Source organism: Nilaparvata lugens, chromosome 6 (assembly GCF_014356525.2).
Source record: "Nilaparvata lugens isolate BPH chromosome 6, ASM1435652v1, whole genome shotgun sequence".
NCBI classification, from domain to species: Eukaryota; Metazoa; Arthropoda; class Insecta; order Hemiptera; family Delphacidae; genus Nilaparvata; species Nilaparvata lugens.
Window position 1 is genome coordinate 46,125,765 of NC_052509.1, and position 15,092 is coordinate 46,140,856.

The 15,092-nt window shown below is 34.9% G+C and overlaps 1 protein-coding gene and 1 non-coding gene across 7 annotated transcripts in view; both read right to left on the minus strand.

Moving 5' to 3' along the window:
* LOC111053388 (serine/threonine-protein kinase N) overlaps positions 1–15,092 on the minus strand; it is a 96,367-nt gene that overhangs the window by 80,072 nt on the left and 1,203 nt on the right. For 4 of the 6 annotated variants that reach the window (XR_005571646.1, XM_039430914.1, XM_039430916.1 and 1 more), the window contains exons 1-2: positions 11,463–11,808; positions 1,523–1,886 (exon numbers count right to left, since the gene is read on the minus strand). Coding sequence is in view for 5 of the 6 variants with exons in the window: in XM_039430914.1 (XP_039286848.1) it covers positions 1,523–1,886; positions 11,463–11,516 (418 nt within the window). In the remaining variant the exon portion in view is untranslated. Of the gene's footprint in view, positions 1–1,522; positions 1,887–11,462; positions 11,809–15,092 lie in introns of those variants that run through there. The other 2 variants (XM_039430915.1, XM_039430917.1) reach the window with 1 other exon arrangement.
* On the minus strand, positions 2,288–2,393 carry LOC120352120. The gene has a single exon (XR_005571719.1). It is a non-coding gene; the product is annotated as a U6 spliceosomal RNA (small nuclear RNA).

Genomic DNA, 15,092 nt, shown 5'->3' on the forward strand with positions numbered 1-15,092 from the left:
AACAAAATAGAAGATACCAGTTGCAGAAATAAAAAGAACTGAGTTAGTGATCCAATTGACGTGAAACTGGTTGGCTACATGTAAGTTGATGTAATAGATTGCTTCAAGATATTGAAGAATTATTAGGAAAATGGGACGGGACAACCAACGGTTTGATTCGCATGTACTGTATTTCTTTAGAGTCATCTATAGTGATCCAGCCTCAGGAAAATGCAAGGAATAGCCAGCTCCGTCAGTCTGACTTGAAAGCAGCGAAGTACAACTAATCTTGAAAGGACTAGGTTGAAATTCATTGCAAATAATTTTGCTACATACGATCATCTAGCCATCTGAACCTAGACATGTATAACAATCTTTCCAACCTACTAGTAATAGCTGAGAATAAGAATAACCAACCTTTATATATAGCTATAATAACCAATCTGTATAGCTATTCCCTGTTGATAGTAATGGTTATAATTTCATTATTATAGAAATAAGTAGTACCCTTCAATCAATATGTGGGAACATCAGCAGGACCCTTAACAAGAAAGCGAGGAAAGAAACACTCATGAAGTTCTACAGAGTGATGGCTGCCCCTGTTCTCCTATACGGAAGTGAATCATGGGTCACAACAAAACGTCTGGAGAGCAGTAGGGTGCAGGCAGCAGAAATAAGATTCCTTCGCAGAACAAAGGGCTGTGACCTCTGGTACCACATTAGAAATGAGGATATAAGGCAAGAGCTGGGTGCCTTTAACATGAATGAAAAAGTTGTATCATATCACAACCAGTGGAGGGAGTATGTCAACAGAAAGGATTCCCTTGAAAATTCTCAACTACCACCCTATAGGAAAAAGATATATAGGTAGACCTAGGAAAAGATGGCTATAGATATAAAAGATGATTAACTGATTCAATTATTTTTTTAATTTTAGATTACCGTACTGTAATAGATAAACAAGTATACTGTTGTGAGTCGGAACAGGCAAGAGCCTAAACCTTGAATGCAGGAAGAAGAAGGAGAAGAAGAAGAAAAAGAAGAATAAGAAAAAGGAGTACCATTTTAAACTTTTCTACATAAACACTACTAGCTTCATCACTCATGCCATTTTCAAGTGTCAAGCATGCTATGAAACTGTAGTGAACCTAGTAGTGTTTATGTAGAAAAGTTTAAAAGGTAAAAGGGTACTACTTATTTCTATAATAAACAATTCAAGTAGCCATATTAAACTACTTTATAAGGTTATGATTTCATTCATTGAAATTTGTGAGAAATATGTTTTAGTAAGCCTATATTCTTAGGTTGTTGTTGAGCATCAACATCATTTTGTATTTTCTTGTATTCAAATCAAATTCTTTATTTACACATGTTGTACAAAGTGTTAATTTTTTATACATTGTTATTCTTTGTTTAGTGTGTTTTCTGGAGATGTATTTGATCTCAGATGTTAGAACTATTCAATTTCAATTTAAATCTGAATTTACCATTATTTATTTTACATAAACATAAATTAATAAATAAATATGTTAATGTGACTGACCATGGCCGTTGGAAGCGGTGGCGTTAGCGGTGGGCAGCGTGAGCGGCCTGACAGGCGCCGGCGTGTGGCCCTGCGTGAGGATGATCTGCGACTCCAACTCGTGCAGCTCGGCCTGCAGCTCGCCCAGCTTGCTGTTGGACTTCTTGACGATGTGCGCGACATCGCTGAGCGACTTGCGGTCGGTGGCCACTTCACGCAGCTTCTCTGCGCCCTCTTTGATCTTCAGCTCTTTGCGGATCTCGCGTCGGATCAGCTCCTTCAGCTCCTCCAGCTTGCAGGGCAGCGCCGCCTCCGACACGCATTCCGTCTGCACGCCGTACTTGTGGCTTAGCTCGTACAGCACCGGGTGTCTGATGTAGTCACCCTACAACAACCATACAACCAATTACATTAACAATGCTTTCTTTTCATCTATTTATTCAATTTATTCAAATTCAAGTTCATTTCTCCAGGAAAACATATCACAAGATAGAAACTAAACAACATTTTTTTGGAATCCCACTACAAGACTATAAAAGCTGGCTACTGAGGATCGTTCTTTGCCTTACTAAATCGTTCCAACTAGTAAGACAAAGAAACCTATATACGATATACACAGTATATAGTAGACACACAGTATATTAAGACAAACAATAATATAGACTATATAGTAAGATCCATCTCGAACTGCGATGTATTTTCACATCATTTAAATGTTTCATACAATGAATTGCAGAGAGCTAGTGATTTATGTAAATGAACAATTTTGTTTACTTTTGCTGACTGGAAAATGTGGAACGCTTTGCAATTTCGCGTGTCATCCTTGCGCATGGTCATTCTAATATTTTCTGTATCGTTCCAATTTTAGTATATGTACTGCCGAAGCAATTACAAAAAACTACATACATATGTACATGTTAAATAGATAATTGACTGCATGTCGTTGTATAAAACATTTAAATAGTATGCAAAATTCAAGTTCATTTCTCTAAAAAAAATCTGGTGTGGCGCACTCACACAACTTCCCTTGCCATTATGATCACCTGACGCTAGTGTTCCCGCGCATCTCAATTCAAAGATTTGAGCCAGCTGGTGATACGGCAATAACCCTGGAGACACACATGAGGTCTGCTATCTCTTCATAGTGAATGATTTAATAGAATCAACAATAATTTGCAATTGAATAATCACATTTTCTCGAATTTAAAGCTTATTTTCAATTTTAGGTGAAAATGTTACTGAACATTAATTGTAGAGATTTTCATGCTCAATCTACTCCACTTGATTTTTTTTTGTTTCAATTGTATCTGAAGCCTGATAATTGGGAATCTATCTGCATTGATGGGGCGGAGCTCCTGAAATTTTTACAGATATGGGACTTGTGGCAGTTGATAGAGCTTATCGATGACTATTTTAGGTATGAATTTGATCAAAATCGTTGGAGCCGTTTCCGAGAAAATCACGAAAAAACCCTGTTTTTGACAACATTTTCGCCATTTTAGCCGCCATCTTGAATTGCATTTGATCGAAATTGTTCGTGTCGGATCCTTATAGTGGAAGGACCTTAAGTTCCAAATTTCAAGTCATTCCGTTAATTGGGAGATGAGATATCGTGTACACAGACGCACATACACTCATACACTCACACACACACACACACACACACACACACACACACACACACACACACACACACACACACACACCGACCAATACCCAAAAACCACTTTTTGGACTCAGGGGACCTTGAAACGTATAGAAATTTAGAAATTTGGGAACCTTAATTTTTTTCGGAAAGCAATACTTTCCTAACCTAAGGTAATAGGGCAAGGAAAGTAAATAACTGGCTACTGAGTATCGTTCCAGCAAGCCGACAAGAGACACATCTGGAATGCCGATTGGCTAATTCTCACTAACATTAGCTGATTCTCAGCCAATCGTAGGATATTCCAGGTGTCGTGTTGGCTTGGTGGAACGTCCGTTAGTGGCCAGATCTATAATCTCGTAGGGAATTCCAAAATTATAATTTATTTCTTGTAATTATGTTTTTTTTTTGAAAAGTAAATGTGAATGAATTCATCATATGAATGATTTTATCAATCAATTTATTCATTCACTCATTTTCACAAAACACTAAACAATAAGAGAATAGTAATATAAATGTCAGATAATGATAATACTAGTTACCGTATACAAATTATAGAATTCGAACAACTAACAAGTCATAGTTATAGGCATTGTTTCACAAACAACTCTTGTTATTAAATCTGGTAATAGAAAATATGTCCTGTGAACTATACACTTTTGCGCTAGTGGGTAAGTAAAGAAAAATATAAGAGATTGGAAAACGGTGAGAATGTGTATTGTGTAACTGACAATTCGAATTATGAAAAAAACACAATATCAATGTGAATTTTAAAAATTATCATATAAAAATGAATAAGATGATTGGAATATCAGCATAATACGAACATCAATAACAATTCTAATGATTCTTCTATCAAGTGAATATAGTTTGAATGAAATCTAATACCAACATAGAAAGGTCTCATTGATTTCACAGTTTCCGTTCTCCAATATTTTTATGCTACACTGTATGAAATGCATCATTGAACATAGTTTTGTATCAAACAGACCAAGACAACATTTAATCGAAAATCGATTGGTGACCTCCTCCCCCCCCCCATCAGATTCAAACTGAAATCAACCTGGCTGCAATGAATAATTTGAAAACATCGAAAAAGACTAAGCACGCAACCTGATGAAGAAGACAGCTGGCCTTCACAGTGCCGAGGCGAGCATGAAAAACTAATCTTCGGTTGAACAAGTGTCACGGAAAGAGTCTGTTGCGTTGGGGTAACTTGTGATTTTCCAAAAGTACATTATCAATGATTTCTAAGTTACAAAAACGCTGATTTTCTGTAGATAAAGTGAGTGAAATAATATAATTCTTTCGAATTCCCTATGAGGGAGAATAAATATTACGTCAAGATATCGTGGACTGTCCATACTGGAGTCAGATTCCAAAGAGGAAATACCTCAAGCTTGTTTGGAATCTTTATTCCATCTGTCATAACAGAACAAGCATAAAGGAACAATACTTAAATAATAGTTCATTGTTACGTGGACATGATTAGCATACAGTGCCTCTTATTATCGACACTCAAGTACAAGCGTAGAGAACCTCTCTGTCCACAAAAACAATAACGGACATTCCATTCTATTCATTTGTAACCCACCAAAACGTAGAACGTACCCATACTCAAGCACTGAGAAAACCTATCTGTAATGGATCAACGGAGCTCTCAACTTTGGTCTATTCAACTTCTCATAGCTCTAGCTAGCAACAGGGTGAGTGTACAGCTATTAAACCAAAAACTGACTTCTTGAAACTCAAAGAAAATACACAAGATGACATATAAAACACAAAATAGCACGTAATTAGAAACATTTCAATGCAAAATTACAATTGGAAATGAGTAATTTTGAAGAATGTTTGTCCATAGCAGTTTTGTCATCAAGAAATCTTTCACAAAACAATGTACGCCATTTTGGGAGTGAAACCGGCGCATAACATCTGAATAGCGAACAACAATGCACATTGTAGTCTAGAAACAAGTGAATAATAATTGAATTACGTTGATGCGAAAATTGTCGGAGACAATATATGCAGTCAGCAAGAAAGTGAATTATTTTTGTCGAAGGTTACAATATAAATTCCATTCTAGTTGCCAGAAATACTAAACCAAAATACATCTACATATTTGAATTTATTCTTCTTTGAATGCAAAGTTTATTTTTCTCTAGGTTATCTGTAATTATTATCTACAGCATGTTTTGACAGTGAGTTAGAAATAGCTCTGTAATTTGAAATAGACTACCGCTACTGCAGTACTGACTACACAACCATTACATTACACATTGTAAGTACGTTCAATTCAGCTCATTTTCTTATCAAGATGACAACTAAAGTATAACGATATTATTATAATTATTCAAAATTTCGTATGGTTACAAAAGTTACCACAAACTAACAATACATTTACAACCGATCATCAGCATGTGACATTGATTTAATTGTTATCAATCACATTGTTGCGGTACATTACAGAGAATATGAAATAAGTATAAATAAAACAAAAAGAAAAAAACGATAGTCCTTTCTCTTGAGCTCAAGACAAATATCTGTCGACAAATAATAGCCTAATCTGAAGTGGTTCCATCATTCAACCTCCTCTGCATACAATCTTCAGCTGCTCTACATATCGAGTTTCTCTCTTCTGGATCTAATTAGAAGAAGAATGGCAACGAACGCATGAGGCTTTGATGAGTCTCAGTTCCATGTTGGAAAATTCACATTTAAATCCGGTTTCCGAAATGAGCGCGCTCTTTCTTTCCATTGCCTGTCTTCGTCTTATTCGCGCGCGCGTGGAAAAAATCTAGAGACCGACTAATAAACGTCGCCATTTATCGTCATTATAGTTGGGAGAACAAGAGAGCCGAATTGTATTGTGCCATTGTGGCCCGGCGACCATGGGAGTGAGTACTTTGGCAATTTTAGCATTATTGCGTGGTATGTGCTGCCGCTGTGCCGCGGAGCCTTGCACGGCACTAAATAACATAATAGATTGTGGACTTCTCTTTTTTCTAGCTTGCCTAGTAGGCCATAGGCTACCTAGTTTAGCTCAGATGTGTGTTGTGTGTCTGTCAGACCTCGCTAATATATATGTGCGTGCTGTATTTCCCACAATGTGTATGAGGGAGAGTGTGTGTGTGAGAGAAAGTGATGGATAACTTCATTAATGTCTCTGCTTTTGCCAATTTTTCATCTTAATTAATGGAAAACTGACGCTCCATGCTCTAAGTATTTACTGGAAAATACATCAGCTTATCCTAGTTGGAAAAATATTTTTATGAGTTTGTTAGGTTGAATTCAAAGTATTATCTTAATATCGATAGAACGTTTTTCTTGTAAATTGCACTGGAAAGTTCAGAATAAATGGTAAATTACATAAATACAACTATAATTATTCTGTAAACAGAACTTATCTAGTCAGTTATTTTAGAAATAATTGAAAGGAATACATCCCCTAAATTAAACGAAAATTTTAGAAATAAGACCGGAGGAGGACGTACATGTCCGTCCTGAAAAGTTCAACTATTTTAGACTAAAATCCAATTCTCTGAGAATCTGTACTCAAATTCACTATAGAACAATAAAATTGTAAATATTATTATTTTATTGGGTCAAATGCAGAATACAGCTAATATTTTACTTCATGAAGCAAGACTTCTTTATCTTTACTAACGGAATCTTCCTGGGGACAGTATGTTATCAATCACTTGTGCTTAGAAATTCTCCAAGATGTGACAACTTATTACACCCAAACTGCGGCACTCGACATCATTACGGGAAGCATTGGGGCGTCAAGCATAAGAAATCCGAGTAAAAGTGTTGATTTACATAAAATTACTTTCAATTTAGAAAGTGAGATCGATTTCTGGCCTAGCTACGGACTGATGATTCAAACTAATCGACTGCTAATAGAATGTTGTGACCAGCAGTCATCTGCTGAGGAAAATGCACCTCAGATTACGGCTGCGGTCCAAGTGTGAAAGTGACGAAATCGAGAGGCCACAACAAAAGTCCGAATTATGTGCAATTGACGCCTCTAGAGATCGCTTGGATTACAAACTGCTGAACCTGGAGAAAGTCACAGCTTCGCACGATTTTATGCGCGTTTGAATTTTGCCGCGCTTGACCGTGACTGGTGACCGCAAATGTTTGGAAGCCAAGTCAGGTTGGGTGCTGATTGTAGACTACTGACTGCAGTAACGCAGCTTGCCAATTTTCAACGGAAACAAACAAGCTTTGTTCATTTTGTTTACATGTTCTGTGACTGATATCAATCGAGCGAGGTGTGCAACAGTAATGAGCAACAAAGACGAAGAATGGAGAAGAAACGACGAGGAAGAGAGACAAGGATCTCGCCAATCGATCACCATCAGACACTTTCTTCGATTTGCTTTCTCATTGCTTTGAAATGTGTGAATGTACTTAGAGAACAATCTTTGATTTCACTAGTGATTGAGACCTTAGTCAATAAAGATTCTTAGATATATAGTGTAAAGTGAGATAGGGGATAGTGAGTACAAGGGGCTGTTTATTGATAATAATAATAATATCGAGTGACCTGGCTGGCTCAGGTCTGGTGTCAGAGTTTTCAGGTCGCAACTGATCAATTTCAGGGCCTCTGACATGACCTAACGACTGCTTTTTAGGCAGCCGGGACCGACGGCTTAACGTGTCCATCCGAAACACGGGAGTGGCCCGAGATAAATATCTTGGCCCGGGCCGGGATTTGAACCCGGGCCTCTGAATCATAAAGCCAGCATCTGATCCACTCGACTACGGCCACTCTTTGTTTATTGATGACATGACTCCTTGGAATGATAAGCTTTAAGTACAGTTTGTAAATTTCCCAGGATATCTCATAATGGATAGTAATACTTACTGATTTAATGATGATCACAACATCATAATATTATGGTGAAATATGGCGTAAGGAGTAACGCATGGCATTTCATTTTTAATTAAGGGTATCAATAAGTTCCAATTAAAATGTATACTATTAATTATTGGTACATAACAATATAGGTTTACAGGAAATATTTGTCATTATTTTCAGGATGAGAAGCAATAGCAAAAATTGAAGATATTGAATCATTGATTTCACTAGTGATTGAGAGCATAGTCGAGAAAGATTCTTCGATAGGGTGTTAAGTGTAAAGTGAGATGGGGTGAGAGTACAGCCTCAAGTGAGGCTAGAGAGCCTGACTTGGACTGGAAGATTCTAGAGTCTAGACACGTAATTTTTTTCGATTTATGAAATGAAATTCGACAATACTAAAAATGAAAATTTAACCAACGATAAAATGTGAACCCTTAATTTTCAACTAGGATTTTATTCTGTTGTAATTGAACATGTAACAATAGTACCATGTAACATTTCACATTGTACAGATTTCACATGAATGTGTAACATTTCACACTTGATTCTCAACATCCAACAACGAACTTCAAGAGTAATAAATCATTATTATTAAACATCCTCTTGGCTAATAAACACTTTTCTGTGAGTTTATCAATAATCAAACTACTCACAGTCGTATAACATTGATTACAGCTATAGAAAGATAACAGAAACGAATAACAAATAATTCAAATTTGACGTGAAAGAGACAAATGATTAGAATAAGCCGACCTAGTGAATTGTAGTGTCAAGTATATTAAAAATTAACAGCTTTCATTTGAAAGAACTGGTTCAATAAAGGTTGAGGGACTTTGGCCTTATTCGACATCAATGACAAATATTGCAATCAAGACGGATGAAAATGTATTATCTTGATAGAGCAAATAATGAAAACAAGATTTTATTGTATTCGTAAAACTAAAAATTGTGACATTTCATTAATTAGTCATAAATATTTGAAGTTGTCAAATGCCAATATTAGAAGAGAGCAATAAATTATGAAAACTAATTAAAAAGTAATTAAGGAATGGTGAAATACAACTTTTGAAATAATAAAATAACATGCAGATATTTTTATAATAACTAACAATGTTTCAATTCACTAGGATTTATATTCAAATCTGAATATTAATGGTGTTACATTTTGCAATGTAAGATATTACATTTTACGAATTTTATGATTATTCTTACATGTGCTGATTTTTAGATGCACTAGAGTGAATCCCACCTTCCTAGGAAAGAGGGTAGGCCTACGATAATGCCAAAATAAATATTCCTCAAATATTTTTCTTACACGTGTGTGACTCGTAAGAGATAAATCTACCTACCAATACAGGTTTTATTAAACATTCCGATAAATTACAGTAATCTGTGATCACCAGTTTGTTATTATCTTTTTCACTAAGAAATGGAGACTAACTTTAGTAGATGTGTGCAACATTTTGTTCCGTTCTATGCCTATAGAAGCCGAGTCTCATATAGATCGTTTTTTAGTTCAGGGCAGGTGGGGGGAGTCACAGTAAGAATACGTTTACTGAAATAGACACTTCCTCCTGTTCCCTTCATTTGAACCAACAGCAATTTATTGTGCTTTCCAGTTATTAATAACAGTTCCACAAAAATACAACAAACAATATAAGAGATTGGACTACATTGGGGTAACTAGTGGACTGAAAACTGACTGTGCTCAATACACAGTTTTCAATTTCAATTTATTCACCAAAATACATTCATAAAATGCATGACAGAGATGTTAAGCACATCCAATTTTGGTTGATATACATAAAATTACAAGATACATTTCAAATTATATCTGCGCATAGGATCTGATTATTTAAATTTCAAATAATTGGATTTGTGTGGTTCGTGGTATGTAATCATTTTATTGTATTTTATTTTCACATGTCTAATATTATAAATACTGTATTTACATTAGTTCGTAAGATGAATGTATCATAAATATTATTGTATGATGAATATTATTATACCAATTAATTATTTTCGCCTATTCAGGTACTACCATGACTAGGCCTACTCAGGTACCAAAATTACAAATAAGAACAATTCACTTAATCAAGCTGTCAAAGTAAGAACGTACAAGATTTCTTTAAAATCTTACGAGCAATGAAGTAGGAAGGTAAGGGGCGAAAACCTTATTTCATCATGTAATAGGTTTGTGTGCATCCACATCTCCACAATTGGCCGAATTCAAGGTTCAAACGCACGCAAGAAACCAGATGTAATTGCATAACAACAACATTAGAACAACTCTTTTATGTAAGCTTCGAAAAAAAGGTAAGTAGACCTGAGTTTGGAAATAACACTTGATTCTCAAACTGGCAACATTCATTGCGCTTGAAAGAAGATCAAAAGTTGGCAAAACTAAAAACGAAAATATAGTCTACAAGCGCTAGAAGTAGTCAGATACTCTCAGATGAAGAGTCAAATTAGAAATAAATTTCAAAGTACATTCATAATTTTGCTAGTAGGCTCTAAACCCAAACATGATTAGAAGATTTAAATTTATATTTATTCTTCGGTGTTGGGGGACAAATGTCCACTTATCTAAACCGATTTGATCTCCCTGAACAAAGAGAAAACCAATATCAACACTGAATTCGACACTGAAGTCTAAAACTCAATGTATTCAAAGCTGAATTCTTCTGGAAACTGAGTGCTTTTTTGATGCAACAAATAAATTGTGCCACTTCCTAATTAAATACAGGAAATAAGAGAACGTGCTATCTAGCTTGACAATCAGCGAGGAAATCAACTCCGATGGAGCGTCTCTTTTAGACGCTGAATAGTGAATACATAAACACGACAAAGCAATGGAAGTGATAAATAAAAGTTGAAAATTTCATGACGTTCATTAGCAGAATGACTCAATTACACAATGACAGATTATCGATAACATGAGAGCTAAAAATGAAACATTTCATGTTACACAAATGAAAATGCACATTCAGAATGTAATATTTTCCTTAATGGAAACAGGCAAAGTTCAACTACGAATTGGAAGATGATACTCTTAAAAAACGTTATGTAAAACCTAATTATGTATGAAATAATTTGTAATGAGGGGATTTTTATCAATATAATCATTTTTAAAAAATACTGAAAAAAAATGCCATCCTGTTAGAGATTCATAGAGAAATCAATTTCGATTTTAATTTTTTTAGGGATAAAAGGTTGTCAAGTTATCATAGATTATAATAAATATAAAAGCAATGTATAGAGTAGAACTTACTTGAAGCCAACTTAACATAAATTACAACTTTCAATGGATGTTGAAATTTATAATTCAATTTTCATCTACTAAAAGATAAATTGTACCAAATCCAATATTATCCAATAATTATACTTCATTTTTGAAAAACGTCTAATTTGAAATAAGAATAATAAATACAAGAACATGTCATTTTTACCTTGAACATCAGAGACTTCAACTTAACTTGTTTATCCTTGTGGAAAACCATCATGTACCACAAACGTCACTTTTTCAGGCAACACTTGAACAATGCCCTATGAAAAACATCCAGTCACTATCATGGGACAGACAGCATGGTAATAGCAAAACACACAGCACTGAGCGGATAAACACACTGTACACAGAAAGTTTACGATGACTGGCGGAACAATTGCAGATGATAATAATTGAGGAAAGGAAGAAATAATAGCCGGGTACAGCCAGGAACCGAACCCGAGACCGCGAACATGGAGAAAGTGGCCTAAACCGGTGTGCACATCCACTGCGGGCGCACTTTCAAACAAGACTGACGGACGGAAAGACCCAGTCCAGATGGCGTCCAATAACAAACAGAAATTAAAGGAGGGAGTAGTGGGGGACTAAGTGAGGGGTACAAGTGCAAGATGCCTCACTCCACTCTCCACTCCACTCAGCGATCACCGCTCAGCAGCGGAGAGGAAGTACACTTGACACGCAAACCAAACATAACCTAACTTACCAGTCGGCTCATACAAGTACAAAGATTGCTTTATATACCAGTCACTATATACATATCATACATTGATGCTTGCTATTTATATTGTAGTTCTGATTTTTCAATATATTGCTTGGATACATAAGATACATACAAAAGTTTCACAAAAGTGTTTACAATTTTGATCCTTGAGGTATCTATATTCGCGCCTCTCCATTAAATAAAGTGCATCTAAAGGGTGATTCTCAAGGAACATGATCTAATATCATTGTGAAAAGTCTCAATGTGATGACAATGGAGTTGGTGATGATGATGATGATGATGATGATGATGATGATGATGATGATGATGATTGAAGCTGGAAATTAGGTGTTTTTCAAAATAGAAGGAGTATTGTTGACAGCTGTGTACCTGGAAATCTATTTCATTTCATGAGACAGAGCGCTCTACCTGGTCTTAGATTGTAGAGCCCAAAATTACGCCCAGAGGGATTTTGAATTATAGCCTACATTTAAATGGTAACGATCGGAAGATATTGTTGATCAAAAACTAAAATTCATCAAAATTGATTTTCTCTTGAAATTTTACTCATTTTTGAAAAGTTGAAACTCAGTACTCATTGAAGATAGAGAGTTCCGAATGACCTCATTTTTTTGGGAGGCGAGAGCGAATTTGTCGGTCCGATTACAGGATTTAGAATAAATAGCTGAAAACTGGGAAATGAACCGAAATAAGAGGTTTTTGGGCCACCCTGTATCTAGAACAAGGAAATTTTACATTACAAAGTTGGTTCTAGACTTGTATCAAAAACAATATATTTAAAAATCTGAACTACATGCATGAATAAATATTATTATTGTTATTATCGTGCGTTGCAAATGAAATTATTTATAATATGTTGAAACTGGTTTTCCATCTATCTCCAATCACTCTATGATGTGTTTTATCATGGTTGAATAAAGTTAAAAAAATACATTATAAGCTTTAGGCCTATGTTGAGCTTAAGTAACACAGGGGTGCAGAATATGTTTGAAAGCCCGAACAAGGTTTGGGCGGAATCATGAGGATCTTTATTCATTACTACAGTATTATACTAAAAGACGGGAGTGCCTCAGATCTGCGAGATTTCAATTTGTCTAATGTATGAACAACACCTAAAAGGTTCAGTTCAATTAGGTTTTAAATGTAAAAGGAAAGTTTAGGGAGGTTAAGTTTTGGCTTTTAAATGGCAATATATATATAAATATTGGAATTTTATACCTCCGACCTTCAGAGACTGATGTTAATATATAGATTGTAATGAGTATACTTTAAAATATACAAAAATAAAGTGAATTTATTGTGTGTCAGTTCTAAATTTATTGGCAAGGATGGTAGGGTTTTGAGGAAATAGCTGAAAACTAGGAAATGGCAAGAGTGGTAACTGACTATTTCATCAAGGATTAATAGGAGCAATATTTTTTTATTCATATACTCACATACGACACAAGACACAAGTACTCCCAAGTCAACTCTTATGTTGCAGATGAAAATTACTGAGATACTGCAATTATTCAAATGCTAATGAATTAATAATTAATATTAAACAAAAATCCAAATTAAATGCTGTAATTCACCCTGCATGAGACTTCTGCTACTGCAAATATTGACAACAGGGTAAACAGCTAGATGGAAATTCGATGAGCGCTACTATTCAAAAATTATTTGTAAGCCCGGAAATCGAACCCAGTACCTCCTAATTGCCGGTCAAGATCTATTCACCATTTATAGAATTTCCATCTAGCTGTTTACCTTGTTGTCAATATTTGCAATAGCAGAAGTCTTCGGAGTAGGCCTACAGCATTTAATTTGAATTTTCGTTCAATAATAATTATTAATTCTTATGTCATGGGTCTTATCAACAACATGATAGAATGATAAAACAAAGCTCTAGCTGTTCTCTTGCAAACAGAATTAAGTTGAATTCGATGGCATCTGAGCTTGAAAATATAATAATTAATTAATAGCTTGCCTTTTTTGACACAAGATGGCTGAATCAAAAGAGTAAGATTTTTTCTATTGGATGAAATGCCTCATCAGGTCTGATCTCTTCTATTGAGAAATAAATACAATATTTACTGTATATTGCTACTCCAAAGGAAGTACGCGGCAAATGTGTAACCTGCAATATAAGTGGTTATGGGCTCTTTCTGTCTTAATCCATGTTCTAATGGTAAGGGAGTATTGACTTAGCTTTAAATGAAGTATGTCAATTTTATTCGGTTATCCTCTTTAGATAATATCCAAATCTAAGTGGTAAAGTTTTAACAAATTTGGGAGGTTGTGCTATTTTAGGTGAATGTTTGGTAGCAATATATCTTCGTTGGATTTTTTATGGCATTGATTAAAAGACTGGTCTATTTTAGGTGAAGTGTTCAGTCTATTATGGTCGTTTTGCTAAAATTTACATTTAAGAAAATCTTGCTGGTATACTAGAGCCTTTACCACTGTAAAGAATGATGAAATCTTAGCTCTATTAAAAGAACAACTACAAAAGAAAATCAGAAAGTAGAATAAGTAGAAGGTTTGATTAGCTTTTATGCATGAAATAGACTTTACTTACTTCAAATGGAAATACATATGGCATATATATAGTATATAGTACATACATTAGTAAATAATATCTTTACTTTCAGAATATCCATTATAGTGGTATTAATGCAGTCAGTTTCATCAAAGAGAAAATAATACTACAATATTCGTTTGGCTCTGGTCCCATTTCAGATTATTTTTTTTATCAATAATGAAGTGTGCAGTTGTGAGTGAGAACAAGAATTTTAATTCTTTATTAGACTCCTTTATAGATCTTCATTAGAATCCTCCCTATGTGCAACAAACATTTTGAGCAACCAATAATTTTTTTGCCTCAATAATCCGCCATAGTGGTCGCAACACTCGATTTTACGTCCTCCCAGTGAGTTGATTGGTTGAACCAATGTTAATAATGACTACTATGGTAAGTTAGATAATTTTGGTTTTAAATAAATATACTGACATAATCGATTTTACCAATAGAAATTATTTTACATGTCACCAATGCATCGTTTGCTCTCTTTAGTAAGAAGTCAAATATTA